Source organism: Branchiostoma lanceolatum, chromosome 12 (assembly GCF_035083965.1).
Source record: "Branchiostoma lanceolatum isolate klBraLanc5 chromosome 12, klBraLanc5.hap2, whole genome shotgun sequence".
In the NCBI taxonomy this organism is placed as follows: Eukaryota; Metazoa; Chordata; class Leptocardii; order Amphioxiformes; family Branchiostomatidae; genus Branchiostoma; species Branchiostoma lanceolatum.
Window position 1 is genome coordinate 18977964 of NC_089733.1, and position 20312 is coordinate 18998275.

Sequence of the window (20312 nt, forward strand, 5' to 3'; positions counted from 1 at the left end):
CCAAAATTACCGCGTCTTAAATTCTTAGAAAACTAGCCAAAACAGCTGCAATTCTGAAGCATAAAAAAGGGAAAAGAATGGATTTTTCCTTATTATTTGGGGTTCTGTTAACAGTAGAACTGGCAGAAATGTTGGATACCCAGTTTACCAAGACGCCATCTTCATGACTAGTGATAAAACTGGTTCAAATTTTCAGTAGCAATTGGTAATCAGAAGAAAGCAGGGCTGGATACTTTTTGGGCTTCACAACTTCGCTGAGTTTAACTGTATTGAATAAGAAGCTTGCTTTTCCACTTTTGTAATTTGCCTTCAATTTTTCAATCATATGCTGATCTCTCCATCTCAGATTTCCACAGGGCACAAGAAAGATGAGAAATCTTAAAGGACAAAGTCGTTAGTACAAGAATGCATCTAAGTAGATACAGAAAAATCCACCACACTCCACAGGGAACATCAGTTAAGGCTGGAAACACCCAGACCAAACCAGCTTGTGTCTTTCTTGACGACAGTTCTTGTTGCCTTGATGCCTAAACACATTTGGAGCCTGAGGGAAATTCTGGCAACTCACAAAGGAATAAAAATACAAATCCTTTCAGCAGGATTTATTTCTAGAAATTCCAAGAAGAAATTTGAAAACATAATGATCTGATTTCACAATTTTTCTTTCTGATTAGTCAGCTGAGCCTTGAAATGACATTTGACCCTATCTCTGATTGGTCAGTGAAACCGTGTTTCCTGGTGTGTGGTTGGACGGTAGAATAGATGAACAGTGATTCATTTGGAGGTCACACAGGTCAAGCAGTCACCAACAATCACCACGTTTACTCACCTACAGATCCGAGCATCAGGAGGGCAGGAAACAGCCGTGTGAGACCGCAGGGTGGGAGAAACAGCAAAGTGAGACCGCAGAGTAGGAGAATCATCGGTGTGAGACCGCAGCATCAGGGTGACAGCACAGAGGGGGAGAGAGGAAAAGAATTCCTGGTGAATCATGAGGCAGCGTAAACACAAGACAGGAATCAACATCGGCACTTTAACCTTCTCCCTGCAAACTAACCCTGAATCCAGTACAAATTTGGTCGCAAAATGCTACTTATGCAGGAAGCAGGTTAAACAGCATTCAGTTGACTTTACAATCATGGCAAATTAACCTTCTCCCTGTAAACTAACCCTGTCTCCCAGCACAAATTTGGTGCCGAAAGGATACTCAGCAGGGAGAAGGTTAAAAAGCATTGAGTTGACTTAGAAATGGCACATTAACCTTCTCTTTGCTGCCTAACCCTGATTCCAATACAAATTTAGTGCCGTAAGTATAGTAGCAGGAAGAGGGTTAAACAACATGGCTGCACTTGTAGATGCCTGACATGACTAATCCCCATATATTGGCAACCGTGTTTCATGCAAGTGAGTCTTTGTGTCATTTGAGATTCTCCCTACAGTCTGAACAACTGCAGTCCTGCAGCTATCCAGCAGGGGGAGCTCATGTACTGCAAAAGCAGGCTTCCTCAGTACCACAACATCAGGGTTACCTGGGGCAGTTTCCCTCCTGTACTGTAGTAACACTGTGCAGGGGGGGAGTTACTTTCTGGGGGGTGGGAGGGTGGGGGGGATCAGTGGACATTTGGCCATTTTTCTCCTGTACAAATACTATTCCCAGGGGGGGTTTACAGTGGACAGGGGGGTTCTTAAATGAACCCAGGGAGGTGTTACAATTGACTTGTGGGGGGTCCTCAGTGGGGGGTGTTACAATTGACCTGTGGGGGGTCCTCAGTGGACCCAGGGGGTGTTGCAGTAGCATTGTGGGGGTCCTCCGTGAACCTTTGGGCATTTTCCCTCCTGCACTAACCCTGTACCCAGCGGGCTGTAGTTGTGTAGTTGACAGAGTTAACCGGACCCAATAGAAGTAATCATTATCTGGCTTATGACAGTAAAGTTCATCCCTGCAAATCGCCAGACACTCTGACCACCCTTCCCGCTGTAACAATAGACTTGTGGGGTCTTCAATGAACCCAGGGGGGTGTAACAGTGAACTTCTGGGGGGTCCTCCGTGAACCTTTGGGCATTTTGCCTCCTGCACCAACCCTGTACCCAGGGGGGCTGTAGCTGTGTAGTTGACTGAGTTAACCGGACCCAATAGAAGTTATTATCATCTGGCTTATGACAGTAAATCTCATCCCTGCAAATCGCCAGACATTCTGACCACCCATCCCGCTGTAACAATAGACTTCTTCAATGAATCCAGGGGGGTGTAACAGTGAACTTCTGGGGGGTTCTCAGTGTACCTTAGCGCATTTTTCCGACTGCACCAACCCTGTACCCAGGGGGGCTGCAGTTGACAGAGTTAACCGGACCCAATAGAAGTAATCATTATCTGGCTTATGACAGTAAATTTCATCCCTGCAAATCGCCAGACATTCTGACCACCCTCCCTCCTGCCTGTGGCAGGCCCTGGGCTTACGCATCGATTCCTGACTACCTTATTACATGGAAGAGCGCAGGCCCCAAATTGGATCGGATACAGCCGATGCCCCCACCAGTCGGGCTGGCTCCGCTGTAAACAGATTTGGCGGATTTCTGACGGGGTTTCGCCGTCGGGGCAGCCTGTGTCTGAGATTGTCTCCCGGCAAACTTGACATTGATTCCATCGTGACATTGGGAACAGGAAATAGAAATGCCTTTAAGTACATGTTCCAAAGTTACAACCTAGGATTGATGTGCAAATAGTCGTATCGTAGAGCGTAACTCCATACCTCCAAGTACATGTACCAAAGTTACAACCTAGAAATAGACATGCCTTCAAGTACATGTACCAAAGTTACAACCTAGAAATAGACATGCCTTCAAGTACTAGGCTTGATGTGTTCAAATAGTCGTATCATTGAGTCAAACTCCATGCCTACAAGTACATGTTCCAAAGTTACAACCTAGGCTTGATGTGTTCAAATAGTCATATCTTACAGTGGAACTTGTTGCCAACACATACTGTAGAGGCATGCTCACTGGATTGTGAGCTTTAAACAATGCTTGCAGTTAGATATGCGAGGGTTAGGTGTGACAGGTCAGTGTAATATAACCAGCTGCTGCTGCGCCGCATGCCTGTGAAGCTAGTGTGTTATGCCGAAGGGCGGTTATACCAGCTATACAGATACACAAGGTGGTGTGTTATGCCGAAGGGCAGTTATACTGGCTATACAGATACACAAGCTGGTTTGTAGTATGCTGAAGGGTACATGTACATTTTTTCACGCTTGTCCGTGACCCGCCAAAATGTTGAAAAGTGGCTGCGTAAGCCAAAAAAGTATCATTTGAAGTAAAATAAAGGCATTGACGTGACTTGACTTGACTTGATGAGTGGTCAGGAAAAGGAAAAGTGTTTTCTCCACAGCAGACATACAATACAGGTGCAGTTCCAGCTCTAACTGTTAGGGGGCATCACATGACCATGTTACAGCCAACAGCTCAGCAGGGCTTCGCTTTAACATATTATCAAGCCAGACTGAACACTTTTGTTTGTTCCTGCACCACCTATTCTTAATCCCCCCTGGGTGCAATATGGGGTTTTGTCCAGTATAGAATATAACATATTCTGCAGAACTTCAGAGATCCACAGAAACATTTCAAGAAATCCAGACAAAAATAGACTGCAGAAATTTTTCTGTTCAACAATATTCCACTAAGACATTTTCCAATTCATTAACACAATCTTCATTGTTCTAAAGCCTATTTATCCAAGTAAGATGCAGTCACAGCAAACTCCTATTTTTCCCCAATCTGTAACTTGATTTATTGAATGATCTATTACTTAGTACAAGCATTTCCCTCAACACTGTTATATGATTAGTTAGTATGATTACTCAGCTCAATCTTCATATTACCTAAATATCCTCTTATAGATGTAACCATGGCAACGTTACCCTTGGCGACATCCCAATGACCCCCAAGTGACCTTGCAATGACTTGGGATCAAGTAAATAACCTTGACACTGAGGGCTTGTTGACCTTCTGTCTGTCAGATAAAACTTGATCCTTTGGCACCATTTTAGGATTCCAAGCTGATTTAGGGGCTGTGATTGCGACCTTTAACCCCAGTCAGAGATATTGACAAAGGAATGTCAAGGGTCAACTTGGGGTCAAGATTTTCCAATTTGCTGCAAATGTCAAGGACAAATCTGTCATCAGCACGACTCGTGTGCTCTGATCAGATTTACTCGAAGCTGGCGTGTTACACTATAGGGCGACTATACCGGCTGTACAGATACAGAAGCTGGCGTGTTACACAGAATGGAGGTTGTACCGGCTATACAGATACAGAAGCTGGCGTGTTACACTGAAGGGTGGTCATACCGGCTATACAGATACAGAAGCTGGTGTGTTACACTGAAGGGTGGTTATACCGGCTATACAGATACAGAAGCTGGTGTGTTACGCCGAAGGGCGGTTATACCGGCTGTACAGATACAGAAGCTGGCGTATTACGCTGAAGGGCGGTCATACCGGCTAGACAGATACAAAAGCTGGCGTATTACCCTGAAGGGCGGTCATACCGGCTAGACAGATACAGAAGCTGGTGTGTTATGCAAAAGGGTGGTTATACCGGATAGACAGATACAGAAGCTGGGGTGTTACACTGAAGGGCGGTTCTACCGGATAGACAGATACAGAAGCTGGCGTGTTATGCCAAAGTCCGGTTACACCGGATATACAGATACAGAAGATGGTATGATACGCCAAAGGGCGGTTATACCGGACATACAGATACAGAAGCTGGGGTGTTGCGCCAAAGGGCGGTTATACCAGCTATACAGATACAGAAGCTGGTGTGTTACGCCGAAGGGCGGTTATACCGGATATACAGATACAGAAGCTGGTGTGTTACGCCAAAGGGCGGTTATACCGGCTATACAGGTACAGAAGCTGGTGTGTTATGCCAAAGGGCGGTTATACCGGCTATACAGGTACAGAAGCTGGTGTGTTACGCCAAAGTCCGGTTATACCGGATATACAGAATACAGAAGCTGGTGGGTTACACAGAAGGGCGATTATACCGGCTGTACAGATAAAGAAGCTGGTGTGTTATGCAGAGGGGTGGATGTACCATCTATAAAGATATAGAAACAGATACTCATAACTTGGGGGGGGGAACCAGTTTTGACCAGTACTTACCAGTTTGAAGGAGTGCTAACCAGTTTTGACCAGTACTCCCTTTTGAAAGAATGCTAATCAGTTTTGTCCAGTACTTACCGGTTTGAACCAGTTTTGACCAGTACTCCCTTTTGAAAGAATGCTAATCAGTTTTGTCCAGTACTTACCGGTTTGAACCAGTACTTACCGGTTTGAACCAGTCCTTGCAGCACTTCTTGCCGCGATAGTGGCAGTCCAGGACCGTATCCTCCAGCTGATGCCCTGCGCGGTCCTGCGCGTCCAGCAGACAAAATGGCGGCGGGTTCTCGCGCCAGCTCGCGGGAAAGTCGGACAGGTTGGAGAGCACGGCAAAGTTCTGTGGGTCTGTGTAGGCGGGGACGGGTTTGGGGAGGGTTCGGTTGATGAGAGGTTCGGGTCGGAGCGAGCGGGAGGCGTCCAGGTAGCGGAGGGATTGCCCGATGTGCCAGAAGTCGGAGTTGCGTAGCCGGCTGAGGCGGTACTTGTTAAGGTTGCAGATGGTGATGGCGGGGAAGCGGTCGGTGTGGAAGGCGCCCTCGTCGATGATGGTGGAGTGGGGGAAGCTGAAGTACATCTGGATGTGGACGATCTTCATGTAGAGGAACATGGCCACGCCCCAGGCGAATAGCGCCGCCCACACCGCGCGCTGCACCGTCCAGCCGGCGCAGCCCGCCGTGTAGCCCGGCGGGAACACGTGCCAGAACCCGTGCGCCGTCGTCTCGTTCGCGAACCGCGAGATGTGCGACTTCCTGTCCCGGTCGTCCTTCGCTGGGGGCGGGATAATGTTGTTGTTTAATGTTGCCATGGTGTTGCTATAGTGACGGGAGCTGACAGTGCTTTCGTCCCCGTCGTAGCTGTTTGGGCTGCCGTGGCAACTCCCTCCTCGGTTGCCATGGTAACTGTCGTGTTCCTTGTGCTTGTCGTTTTTCCCGCGGACAGACTCGTTGTCCGAGAACTCCTCCGGTGCGTCCAGCTTCACCATCATGGTGGCCAGAACGCCATTCAGCTCATCGCCATGGAGACCATCACCACGGAAACGGTCGTCGGGGATATCCGGGTCGTGTGCGAACACCGCCAGTGCACTGGAGTTCAGCGGTGTGCCGAACGGCAGGATGTTCTCCGGGAGTTCTCCCGGTTGCACGGCAACGGTCGTCGTGGAGACCCGAGGGCCACGCCCCAGGAGCCTCTGCAGGACTCTCTTCATTCTACCTGCTTACAACTTTCACTTTCACTTGAAGAAGCAGCTCCTCGAGCTTCTTGAGGTGCTAAGGAGTGAAGTGAGCACCTGATCTCTGAACCTTTTCGGTGATTTTTGACCCGCCAATCTACCAACAAGTTGGTCCGGAAAATTCAATGAGCCCAAAAATAGTCAGTCCTGCTGATGTGGAGATAGTCTGAGGGGTGGGGAGCTGATAAACACACTGGTCATCAGACCTGGCACTAGCTGGAGGTTACAAAGTTCCCACACTGCCAACACCGTAGTCCCACCAACATGTACATCAATCCCATGGCACCGTCTGAAGTGTCTGTGGTGTCCCAATATTCCACTCAACGTTCCTGGTGCCAACCCTGTCTGAGGTACAACACTCCTGGTTCCAAATCTGTCCAAAGTACCACAACACTCCTGGTGTCTGAGGTACCACAACACTGGTTCCAAAATGTCGGTGCCAAATCTGTCCAAAGTACCACAGTGTTGGATCCAAACCAGCCCCACTATCCCAGCAGCACTGATGCGGCCAGACAAGAACCCAACACTCCCCGCGCTAACCCAGCTAATCACCCAACACGGAGCAAAGTTATGGACTACAAAACAGAGTTATCAAACTCTAATCGCGTTATCCAACTACATCCTGCATCGAGCCCGATCAGAATTAGATTTCCACCTCCATCTGAGAGAACTCCTTCTGAATAATGGATCAAAGGGCAGAGGCTGATTCAATAATTTGCGAACTTCTTCATAAAAATTCCTATTAACGAGGCAAAATGTGCATTTCTGTCCCCTTATATTAACCCCCTCCCGCCTGACTCATTTTAATGGGCTGTTTTCTAAAGCTGAAAATGGGCTGTAAGTTTCCTAATCCTGAAAATGGGATTGCCAAGAGACACCTTAGCTTAGTAACCCCTAAAAACTATCGGTTTTGCTGTTAACCAAAAACTTTACAGGATTCCAAGTAACCAACACAGCTGTAAGTTTCCTAGACCAAAAAATGTGCTGTAAGTTTCCTAAAGCTGAAAATGTGCTGTAAGTTTCCTAAAGCTGAAAATGTGCTGTAAATTTCCTAAAGCTGAAAATGTGCTGTAAGTTTCCTAAAGCTGAAAATGTGCTGTAAGTTTCCTAAAGCTGAAAATGTGCTGTAAGTTTCCTAAAGCTGAAAATGTGCTGTAAGTTTCCTAAAGCTGAAAATGTACTGTAAGTTTCCTAAACCTGAAATTGTACTGTAAGTTTCCTAAACCTGAAATTGTACTGTAAGTTTTCTAAACCTGAAATTGTACTCAGTCTGTAAGTTTTCTAAACCTGAAATTGTACTGTAAGTTTTCTAAACCTGAAATTGTGCGGTAAGTTTTCTGAAAATGAAATTGTACTGTAAGTTTCAGCAATCGGTATTGTTGTCAACCAAAAACTTTACAGGATAACCAAGTACACAGCTGTAAGTTTCCAAGACTTGGAAATGACTGTAAGTTTCCTAAACCTGAAAATAGGATCAGCAAAAGACACCTTACCTTAAACCTTACATCCTGACACAACTAATAGCAACAGGATGCATCGATCCTGTTGCCAACGCCTCTCAGATTTCACTCTGTGAAGTTTGATAGATGAATAAATAAATAAATCATTAGCAAAGACAAAACTCACAGAAAAACTTAACAGGATAGCCAAGCGACAGCTCACAGGAAAACTGCCTTTGTGACCATCATAAATGTGTTGAACCTTAAGCTAGATACTCCAGAAAGTGTCAATAATTAAGAAGGGAGAAACCTCCTAACAATCTCCTGTCACCATTTTCCTGGGTGCACTGCTGAATGAAATGAGTTTTTGTACCAGGTATTTTACATACATGTACATGTTCATAGAAAGAGTGTAAGATTTATACTGCAATCCATAGCTTAATCTTACAAAACTTATCCAGTTGCTTGAGTAACTCAAGTTTGTATTGTGTATCTTACTACCTGGATGTCTAGCTTTCATCGACATATCCATATCTACAATGTATGTTGAAAGCCCTCCTTCCCTCTCGGGGGGTGCCAGAAACAGTTATAGGAAATCTACACTATAAAACTTCATAACAGACTAAGTTGACAAGCCTAACTTCAGAGGTAGGAAACATGAAGTCACACATAGGATGTGCCCCAAAGCAATGTTTGACATTTTTGAGGATGCAGTGTTTTGACATTTTAAATGGGTTGTGTTTTACGTTGATAGTGTTTTAAGGAGGCAGTTTTTGAGGTACTTACAGGTGTGAACATGTTTGCGTTACAGGTGTTACTTACAGGTGTGAACATGTTTGCGTTACAGGTGTTACTTACAGGTGTGAACATGCTTGCTGTGCAGGGTTCCTCGCGGAAGGTGCATCTCTTCACCATGTCTCCCAGATCGTGCCCGGTGCGGTTCTGCACGTCCCACAGCGAGACGTTCTCGTGCCCCTCCTCAGAGAACCGGGCCAGCTCCAAGATTCTCTCCTCGCTGCTGTTTAAGTACGGCAGGCCGTGGTCCCTCAGGGTCCTGTTGGGGTGGAGGATCCCCATCAGCTCCCCCCAGGAGTACAGGTCGTCCGGGGTCAGCTGGGAGACTCGGTAGGTGTTTAGGTTACAGATGGTGACGGCCGGGAACAGCTCGGTCGCCTCCTGCAGGTGGAGCTTGGTGGTGACCGGGTAACGGAAGTAGGTCCCAATGTGGCTCACGCCCCAGTACAGGAACACCAGGATCATGGTCGCCACGGTAACGGCCCACAGGCCGCGCCGCACGTCCCAGCCCTTACTCCGCTCCGGGAACACCCGTGGGAGACCATGCAGGGTTGAGTTGTTGGCAAAGTGAGTCAGATCTGACCGTTTGCACTCCATTAACAACTTCGGCTCCATTTTTGGTTTCGTCTCCATTTTCAGTTTTGCCTGTGTTGATGGCATGAGGAGGCATTTTGGGCTGGTTGAATGCTTCATGTCTGAGTGAGTCAAGGTCAGCAGCGGAGAGTCCCGAAACGCAGCGTGAGCCCAGGTCGGTAGCGGAGGGTCGCGGAACGCAGCGGGAGGGGCGACCACAGTCGTGTCGAGGTCGCCTGAGTTAGCATTGAATCGCAGCCACCCCAAACCACGGGTCTTCAGCCCCATGTATTGGACCACTTCTCACAATGCAGCCCCGAGCTGCAAACAGGTTTGTTGTGCCCAAAATACAACAGCAACATTAGAAGTAAACTCCTGTAGCTTTCAGCTCTCACAATGCAGCCCTGTCAGTATCTATTCAGTTCTCACAATACAGCCCCAACCTGAAAACAGATGGTCTGCCCGAAATACAACTTTTACAGCAACATTGGAGGGTAAAGTCCAACTGCAGGTAGAACCGACTCAGCTCACAATGCAGCCCTGTCAGTGGTATCGGCTCTCACAATGCAAGCAGTTATGTAGTCAGCCCTCACAAGTCTTGAAGTGTTGCTAGGTACAACAGGTGCTTAAGTTTCAGCCCCACCTTCAAAAGTCCAAGACGTTGAGTCCTGCAGAAGTGGCTGGATCTTTAAGACCTCTTACAGAACCTTGAGAGAGACAAGCTGCCTCACACAAGGTTGGAGACACTGCAAAAACTGTTCTCCCTGCCTTCCAGCTGAAGTGTAATAGCTAAAAATGCAGAAAGTCGGCTAATAGCTATCACTTTCTGACCATGAACTCGCAATAAAGTTGTTTTTATCATATTAATGTTTTCCTGACGACCCTAAATGCTCTTTGGTGCGGTGGGGTGGCCTTTGCACAATTGGCTATTAATGGCATAATGAGAGGAAAATGGGACGATTTCCACTTTATAAGAGACATGAAGTCAGCTGGCAGCCAGGACAATCAGATTATAGTGTGGACATTATAGGAGTGAAGGCCGCTAACGGTACAGGGGGGGTGAGTCATCACAAATTCACCCCCCTGGAACATGGGGGGGTGAGTTATCACAAAAACACCCCCCTGGTACAGGAGGGGGGGACATTATAGGAGTGAAGGCCACTCATGGTACAGGGGGGTGAGTCATCACAAAAACACCCCCCTGGTACAGTAGGGGGGTGGACATTACAGGAGTGAAGGCCATTCACGGCACATGGGGGGGGTGCAGTCATCACGAAAACAACCCCCTGGTACAGGAGGGGGGAAAGGGGTGTGGACATTATAGACCTGGAGGCTACTCATGAAATAACTAATTAATGTTTTCATGTTGCTATGGCAACCGGTTTCTGAGAGCCATATTTGGAAAAAGTTGCTAATTTTGGATTTTACAATTATGTTATTCTAGAGCTGTCTTTTTAAACTGCACTTATTTTCTAATATCAATACCAACCAATGTAATTCACTATCACTTTTATGATTTAATATTCATAATCTATGCATATTTGATTACGTCATCGGTCAAAATCTAAGATGGTGGAGGATATAATTAGATTAGCTATAACCGGCTATTTCAAACTCAAATTTCATCATTAACATGTTTATTCAAACAGAAACATTCTTAATAAAACGTTTTGGTCCATTTTTGTATTGTGTTATTAGGTTATATGATGAAAAAATGCATTTAAAATAATTCAAGATGGCGGAACGAAGATGGCGGAATTCGCTAGTGTAACCTGATATGAATATAATTTTTACTACGTCATTTTGACGTCGTTCCTGTTGCCATCTACAAATATACGTAGTTTTATCGTGTACCTTTGAGTTATATGAAAATACCCAATTTGTTGGTTTTCGTCAATAAAATCACATAAATGATGTCATAATACGTCGCAACGTCATTAATCTTCACGTTCATTAAAAACTATATTTTGTAACTACAGTCAAACCTGTCTATAGTGGTCACTCAAGGGACTGAGTAAATTTGGCCACTATGGCCAGGTGACCACTATATAGAGGATATGGTCGACTCGAGCAATGAGTGACACAAGACATAAGTTTATACTAAGGTACTGAGTATTTTTTCACATTCACACGCCATCTTGGAAAAATGCGTAAATCTCAAAAATTCTTTATTTACCCGCAGAAAACGGAAATTCCGCCCGGAAAATTACATTTTCAAGAACTTAACACATCAGATACATGAATGAGTCTTCTGTTAAAAGCTGCGGCCGTAATTTCGCCCAGTCCGACAGCTCAGAAATGACGATGTGCCGCGGAACCGAGACGAGTGTTTACAGCCACGTAAAAAATCAGAAGACACCATTTCTGGAAATACTTCGCGTCAAACTACGAAATTCTTTAATGTTTTCTTTATTCAAACACATTAAGGTTCTAGTTGAGCCCACGTTTTGGTGGCGCAGCGCGAAAATAAAAAGATTGTGAACCAGGCGTGGGCTGGCATGGCTCGGAGTTATGACCGCTGATGTAAACAAAGGTACGCCGGCCACGCTGTGACCGCGCCCTGACCATGCGCAGTGATCGCTATCGGCAGTGTTGCCGTTGCGGCCGGACCGAAAATTGGCTGACCGAGACCACATTGGACAGGTGACCGCTATAGACTAATTCTTAATGCTTATGTCAATGGGAAAAATCCAAGGGACCGACTAAAAGTGACCACTATGGCCAGGTGACCGCTATGTCCAGGTGACCGCTAACACAGGTTTGACTGTATGATCATAATAACCCTTATCATACATGTTACTAGATGACAAGTATCAAACAATATGGAATATGAGTGCAGATTTTGCTGGGGTCAGTTTTGACCCAACCGGACCATGCGTAAACTTTCTAGGATAACTTAATCAACAATGAGCCAATCTCGGTAAAAACTTGTGAGAAGTTATAAGACATACATACAAACAAACTGGTAGAGGGAATTTTGTTTTCGACTCGAAATGTCAAAATGGCACATGTTGATATACGCCTGGGGTCAGTTTTGACCCCATACGGTGGTTTGAGGGTTAAAAGAGCAACAACATCCAGATTCAAAGTCAGGACCAGAAGCAAAACTTGCACTTCCTGCCAAAGGTACTTACTTACCGGAGTGAACATGTTGACACAGCAGGGTTTCCCACGAAACTTGCACTTCCGCACGATGTCGGTGAGCTGGTGTCCCGTGCGGTCCTGCATCTCGGCCAGGCTGAAATTCTGCGTGTTTGGGGCGAGCTCGGAGAAGTCGGCCAGGCGGCGGATGGCATCCACCCGGTTCAGGTCAAGGTCGGGGTTTTGCGGTGCCTTGATGGACTTGTTGGGGTGCAGGTAACCCAGGGAACGACCCACGTGGAAGAAGTCCAAGTTTGTGAGGGCAGACAGGCGGTACTTGTTCATGTTACAGAAGGTCATGGCGGGGAAATATTGGGACTCGTCGCCCTCGTCTATCTTGGTCACGGCCGGGTAGCTGAAGTAGACCAGGATGTGCGTCAGCGACCAGTACAGGAACAGGCACATCATCGCCACGACAACCACCAACCACAGCGCACGCTGCACGCACAGACCGCGGGAATCCTCCGGGAAGACCTTGTTCAACCCGTGGAGCGTCGAGTTGTTGGCGAAGTGGACGAAATTCGACGGTTTCAGATCGGCCTCTTCCTGCTCGTCCCTGGCCTTAGCAACGGTGTCCATGGCGACACGTCTGGTTGCCGGGATGCCGTGCAGAAGGATATGTTGCCTTGGAAACATGATGGCTTCAGCTGGAAGGAAAGTGGCGCCAGCTGGGCCGAAGGTGGTTTGGCCGGCGGTGTCAAAGCACAGTTTGGGTCGGGGTGAGGCCATTGTGAATGGTGGACCAGTTGTAAACGGTGGACCAGTTTGAAATGGTGAGCCTGTTGTGAATGGCGAGTTGGTTGTGTATGGTGAACCGGTTGTGAATGGTGAACTCATACGGCTGCTTATACTGGAGCTTGGGCTGAGGTCTGCCTGCTTCTGCAGCGCAGCCAGGATTTCCAGTGGGTCCATCGCTGGGGAGTCCTTACTCGCCATGGCAAGGTCTGGGTTGGGGATGTTCTAGGCTGCAACATCCATAATTTCAGACACTGAAACCCGACTTCTTGCCTTTCCAAACTCTGTAGTTGCCCCTGCAGTAAGGAAAGTCTGTAGTGCACCCGGCAACTGTTGTGGTGAAGGTAGCCTCAACCTTTCAGTGTCCACTTGTCCACTTGCCAACAAGTCAAAGGCCCTTCTGTCTTCTCTTCACCGACTGTTGTGGTGAAGGTAGCCTCAACCTTTTAGCATCCGCTTGCCAACAACCCAAAGGCCCTTCCTTCTACCTTCTCTTCATAAGAACATCTACGACGAGGCACTTCTGCGGGACTCAGGAGTTTGTACGGAGACAACTCACATCGGCGAACCCAAGCCCATGAAGAAGTTCTGCTGGGCAGCGAACCACCAACCCAACAACAAGTCCTAACGGGAATCAAACATCTAACCCAACAACAGTCCCTGCTTGTTAGAGCGGGCAGAAATCCTACACTGTGTCATGAACATGTAGAGAAGAGAGCTTTAATTGCTGCTGTTGAGAAGTTTATCGCATTAGGCATGAATTATGCAGATGGACGAGTAAGTAAAGTTCAGATGCCAACTCCAGCCTCAGACGGTAGTGCTAATCAGATTGTAAAACTTTCGGGTAATCTGAAACCATGCTCGTCTGGCATCTTGCATCTTATGGCAGTCATGTTTAATGAACAAGGAAGGAGTCAGAGACGGCAGAATTCACCCCCTTTGTGCAAAGTCAGAAACGCACACACAATCATACGGACACACACGCACAATCAGACAGACAGACACACACACAATCAGACAGACACACACACACAATCAGACAGACACACACACAATCATACAGACACACACATGTTTTTAGACAAAAACTCAAATAGGTCAATAACAGTTTAATTTTTGTTTTATACCTCTAACTAGTAGATACGTTTTATTAGATACATTTTCCACTAAGTAATGCCCCACTATAATGACACTGCCTGTTACATATCTAAATTTAAGCATTACTCCTCCAAAATAAAGCATTACTGCTCCAAAATAAAGCATCACTTAGTCTAGGTATACTCCAAAAGAAACATTACTGCTCCAAAATAAAACATTACTGCTTCAAAATAAAGCATAACCACTGCAAAATAAAGCATAACCACTCCATAATAGACCATTACTCTTCAGAAAAAAAATTTGCTTCTCCAAAATAAAACATTACTGCTCCAAACGAAAGCATTACTATCACAAAATGAATACTTGAAGGCCGAGTTGATGAGGTCTGCTGTTGCCATGGGGACCAATAACCCGCCCGCTCACAGCCGAGGCATTTTGTCGGCAGATGATCAAACCCAGATAACATCATCCTGTCAACACGGGTGCATTGCTTCCCTGACACTAAACTGTGTTTGAATGGATCATCGTTTTGTCTTCTACAAATAATTGACTCCTGTTCTGGGGTGGCAAAGTCTGACTGATAACCACTACACTGCCCCCCCCCCCCCCCCCACACACACACACTCCTGTTCTGAGGTGGGCTTGTTTGACACCCACTCTGAGGTGGCACAGTCAGACCCCCATTCTGAGGTGGTATACCCCGACCCCGTTTAAGGGTGGCACAGCCCATTCTGAGGCGACACAGCCCGACCCCCGTTCTGAGATGGCACAGCCCGACCCCCCTTCTGAGATGGCACAACCCGACACCCCGTTCTGTAGTGGCACAGCCTGACTCCCCCATTCTGAGGTGGCAGAGTCTGACACCCCCGTTCTTGTGTGGCACAGCCCGACCCCTGTTCTGCAGTGGCATAGCCTGACACCCCCATTCCTGTGTGGTACACCCCGTTCCTGTGTCCTTGGTGAATATTGCTATTTGATAGCCAGGAGACGTCACGAACTCTGTCCCACACCCCCGTTCTTGTGTGGCACAGCCCGACCCCTGTTCTGCAGTGGCATAGCCTGACACCCCCATTCCTGTGTGGTACACCCCGTTCCTGTGTCCTTGGTGAATATTGCTATTTGATAGCCAGGAGACGTCACGAACCATTACTCTGTCCCACACCCCCATTCTTGAGTGACACAGCCCGACATACCCGTTCTGAAGTGGCACAGTCTGACACCCCCGTTCTAGTGTGGCACACCCCTCCCTGTGGCCTTGGTGCATATTGCTGTTTGATAGCCAGCAGACGTCACGAACCATTACTCTGTCGCTTAAGCCCGGCGTCGGCAGACAATCCCATAAAACTGCAATCTTACCCCTTCCTCATCACCACGACAACCATTCATTCCGTAATGGCGCTACGGTCCTGGAGTTCTGCACAAACAATGGACAATTAAAGCCTAACGATCACTTTCACTTTCACCTGACTGTAATGGTGCTATGGCTCTGGTCTTCTGCACAGACAATGCCTGCTTAAATCACTGGCTGACATTAGCTTAAATCACTACAAAAACCAAAGCCTAAATCACTATACATTTAAAACTAAAGCCTAAATCACTATACATTTAAAACTAAAGCCTAAATCACTGTACAAGAACCAAAGCCTGAATCACAATACAAAAACTACAGCCTAAATCACTGTACAAGAACTGCAGCCTAAATCACTGTACAAAACTCACCAATCAGAGTACTGGTGGGACACCAGTCCTGACAATACTGCACTGGTCTCTCTCAACCTCCCACTCCATTGCTGGGCAACCACCTAATAACTAACCTGGCCATTTTTCAACTATCCCGGCCACTAATTACCACTAGCAAATTATTCAAGATGTAGCCGCTGCCAATACTTCACACTATCCAACATTTTTGCCTTTTTCTGACAACAAATAATCATCACTAACCAACTTGTTAAATTGTTTCTGCCCGCTAGTTGATTTTATGACTGCGTCTCAAGTCAGTTTCCTGCAGATTAACTTCCTGTTAGAAATCTTAACGACTGCGTGATAAATTGAAAGTGTTTGTGATAAAGTGAAAGTGTTTCTGTTGATGCTGATAAGGCTGATAGCACCCACAGTGAGGAGGGACCCTCAGTCACACACTTTCACTTTCCACAGTGGGAGGGACGCTCAGCCACTCACTTTCACTTTCCACAGTGGGGAGGGACCCTCAGTCACTCACTTTCACTTTCCACAGTGGGGAGGGACCCTCGGGCGCACACTTTCACTTTCCACAGTGGGGAGGGACCTCAGCCACACACTTTCACTTTTCACAGTGGGGAGAGACCCTCAGCTACACACTTTCACTTTCCACAGTGGGGAGGGACCCTCAGCCACAAACTTTTACTTTTACTTTCACTTTCACTTTCCACAGTAGGAGGGACCCTCAGCCACACACTTTCACTTTCCACAATGGGGAGGGACCCTCAGCCACACACTTTCACTTTCCACAGTGGGGAGGGACCCTCAGCCACACAGGAGACAAACCAGAGTGAGAAACTGAACATTTGACTCTACTGAAAACTCACACTGGGGATCAACTCCACTAAAACTCACACTGGGGATCAACTCCACTAAAACTCACACTGGGGATCAACTCCACTAAAACTCACACTGGGGATCAACTCCACTAAAACTCACACTGGGGATCAACTCCACTAAAACTCACACTGGGGATCAACTCCACTAAAACTCACACTGGGGATCAACTCCACTAAAACTCACACTGGGGATCAACTCCACTAAAACTCACACTGGGGATCAACTCCACTAAAACTCACACTGGGGATCAACTCCACTAAAACTCACACTGGGGATCAACTCCACTAAAACTCACACTGGGGATCAACTCCACTGAAACTCACACTGGGGATCAACTCCACTAAAACTCACACTGGGGATCAACTCCACTAAAACTCACACTGGGGATCAACTCCACTAAAACTCACACTGGGGATCAACTCCACTAAAACTCACACTGGGGATCAACTCCACTAAAACCCACACTGGGATCAACTCCAGCAAAACTCACACTGGGGATCAACTCCACTAAAACTCACACTGGGATCAACTCCACTAAAACTCACACTGGGGATCAACTCCACTAAAACTCACACTGGGGATCAACTCCACTAAAACTCACACTGGGGATCAACTCCACTAAAACTCACACTGGGGATCAACTCCACTAAAACTCACACTGGGGATCAACTCCACTAAAACTCACACTGGGGATCAACTCCACTAAAACTCACACTGGGGATCAACTCCACTAAAACTCACACTGGGGATCAACTCCACTAAAACCCACACTGGGATCAACTCCAGTAAAACTCACACTGGGGATCAACTCCACTAAAACTCACACTGGGGATCAACTCCACTAAAACTCACACTGGGGATCAACTCCACTAAAACTCACACTGGGGACCAACTCCACTAAAACCCACACTGGGATCAACTCCAGTAAAACTCACACTGGGGATCAACTCCACTAAAACTCACACTGGGGATCAACTCCACTAAAACTCACACTGGGGATCAACTCCACTAAAACTCACACTGGGGATCAACTCCACTAAAACCCACACTGGGATCAACTCCAGTAAAACTCACACTGGGGATCAACTCCACTAAAACTCACACTGGGATCAACTCCACTAAAACTCACACTGGGGATCAACTCCACTAAAACTCACACTGGGGATCAACTCCACTAAAACTCACACTGGGGATCAACTCCACTAAAACTCACACTGGGGATCAACTCCACTAAAACTCACACTGGGGATCAACTCCACTAAAACTCACACTGGGGATCAACTCCACTAAAACTCACACTGGGGATCAACTCCACTAAAACTCACACTGGGGATCAACTCCACTAAAACTCACACTGGGGATCAACTCCACTAAAACTCACACTGGGAATCAACTCCACTAAAACTCACACTGGGGATCAACTCCACTAAAACTCACACTGGGGATCAACTCCACTAAAACTCACACTGGGGATCAACTCCACTAAAACTCACACTGGGGATCAACTCCACTAAAACTCACACTGGGGATCAACTCCACTAAAACTCACACTGGGGATCAACTCCACTAAAACTCACACTGGGGATCAACTCCACTAAAACTCACACTGGGGATCAACTCCACTAAAACTCACACTGGGGATCAACTCCACTAAAACCCACACTGGGATCAACTCCAGTAAAACTCACACTGGGGATCAACTCCACTAAAACTCACACTGGGGATCAACTCTAAACTAACTTGTCCTGGACAAATTTACACAAAACACCACTAAGACTCATAATGGAGCCAGCTTTTGACTGGGCCAAAAATGAAGCAGAAACTCCCAGAACTAGTACAGTAAATCCTGCAGCCCTCCATAATTCCACCATCCTGTTTGTGACATGAGGTTGCTGTCACCTCCCCCGTCCTGTTATTTCCTGGCTCTAACACGATTAAAACCAGCGGGAATCAAATTACCGCCGTCGGCTGTCGACAGAGCGCTAATAACCATAACCTTCTGCACATTACATGACTGATGTCGGCTCTAAATGGAGCCAGTTTTCCCCCATAAACTGTGAAGTTTCACTAAAGTTGCTTAGAGCCCGTTCCCGCTTCTCCTATATTCAATTACGTAGGAGTTCTGTATTACGTATCAACACGAAACTCAAGTGTGAACAGGCCCTTATAGGCTGCGGTGCGCAGCTGAGAAAGAGAGACTCAGTGAAGACCAACTTTCTCAAAATTGCCAAAAGTTGATGAAGGATAGACATCCAGGTTAACAATATCCAAACACAATTCAATTCCTACTTCTGGATAAGATTCAAAGGTTACTTTTGGACATTTTGAGTGACAACCATCACTCTTCTTCAGGGATACTTGGTACATCAATGAAGGTTAGACATCCAGGTACATGTGAAAACAAAGCGACAATTTTCCAAAATTGTATCCAGTTGCATGAGCAACTGTTTCCTTGCATGCAATACTTGTTGCCAAGACGATAGAAAACAGTTCACATTTACAGTAAAAAAAAAAAATTTACAAGGAAGCAAAACATTGTGTAACAAAAGAATATTTTTCAGATACAGGCACAAATTTTTTCTTGCTAATTATTTCCCATCACAGGTAAGCGTGGTAGCTTTGCATAATTCTCCTTGCATCCCATATAGTGTCATAATTCTGTTATTAAGGATGAACTCCATCTAAACCTGGAAAAGAATGGTTGAAAATCTTTCATGCAGCGTTTCACGCTCTAAAAGTGCATCAATGGCACAGAAAGATTCATTCCTCAGGCCTTTTCTTTTGGGAATGTTTATCAATTTGTTAACACAGGATTTGGTTTTTGTCATTTTCCTTTATTTCATTCTTGCATTGCAGAAGCTGCCATGCCTCTATTGTAAATCAGAACCTACATCAACTGTAGAACATTCCATCCCCATTCATGCATCCTTTCAGACCCGAGCGCATCAGCAGCGCTGGGACGTCCGTGTTATTCATGGTCCTGCCCATCCGTGTGGAGCAGAACTCATCTGTTCCTGCATTCTTATCCAAAGTTAGAGGCAGGAAAATGTCAACCCTGTGCATTAGGGTAGTGTGTGAATACCAGCCATCCTGCCTTCGATCATGCTTGTTCCAACCTCATTCGTGCATCGTTTCACACCTAGAGCACACCGAGATCACATCAGCCAAGCTGAGAAAGTTTTGCAATCAATGCCCTCTGACCATTCATATGAGGCAAAACTCTTGTCTGTGAGGTTTGGACCCATAACCACCCGGCCTGTGGGCTTTGAACCCATAACCACCCAGACTGTGGGGTTTGAACCCATAACCACCCGGCCTGTGGGGCTAGAACCCATAACCTCCCAGCCTGTGGGGCTAGAACCCATAACCATCCAGCCTGTGGGCTTTGAACCCATAACCACCCAGCCTGTGGGGTTTGAACCCATAACCACCCGGCCTGTGGGCTTTGAACCCATAACCATCCAGCCTGTGGGCTTTGAACCCATAACCACCCAGCCTGTGGGGCTAGAACCCATAACCACCCAGCCTGTGGGCTTTGAACCCATAACCACCCGGCCTGTGGGCTT

At 46.7% G+C, this 20312-nt stretch overlaps 1 protein-coding gene across 9 annotated transcripts in view; it reads right to left on the reverse strand.

Moving 5' to 3' along the window:
* Window positions 1–20312, reverse strand: part of LOC136446582 (acid-sensing ion channel 1C-like) — a 396318-nt gene that overhangs the window by 62316 nt on the left and 313690 nt on the right. For 2 of the 9 annotated variants that reach the window (XR_010757597.1, XM_066445025.1), the window contains exon 1: window positions 5330–6467. The exons of 2 other annotated variants lie outside the window; for them this stretch is intronic. Coding sequence is in view for 6 of the 7 variants with exons in the window: in XM_066445025.1 (XP_066301122.1) it covers window positions 5330–6364 (1035 nt within the window). In the remaining variant the exon portion in view is untranslated. Of the gene's footprint in view, window positions 1–5329; window positions 6479–8685; window positions 9307–12333; window positions 13621–20312 lie in introns of those variants that run through there. 5 more of the 9 variants (XM_066445027.1, XM_066445032.1, XM_066445026.1 and 2 more) reach the window with 5 other exon arrangements.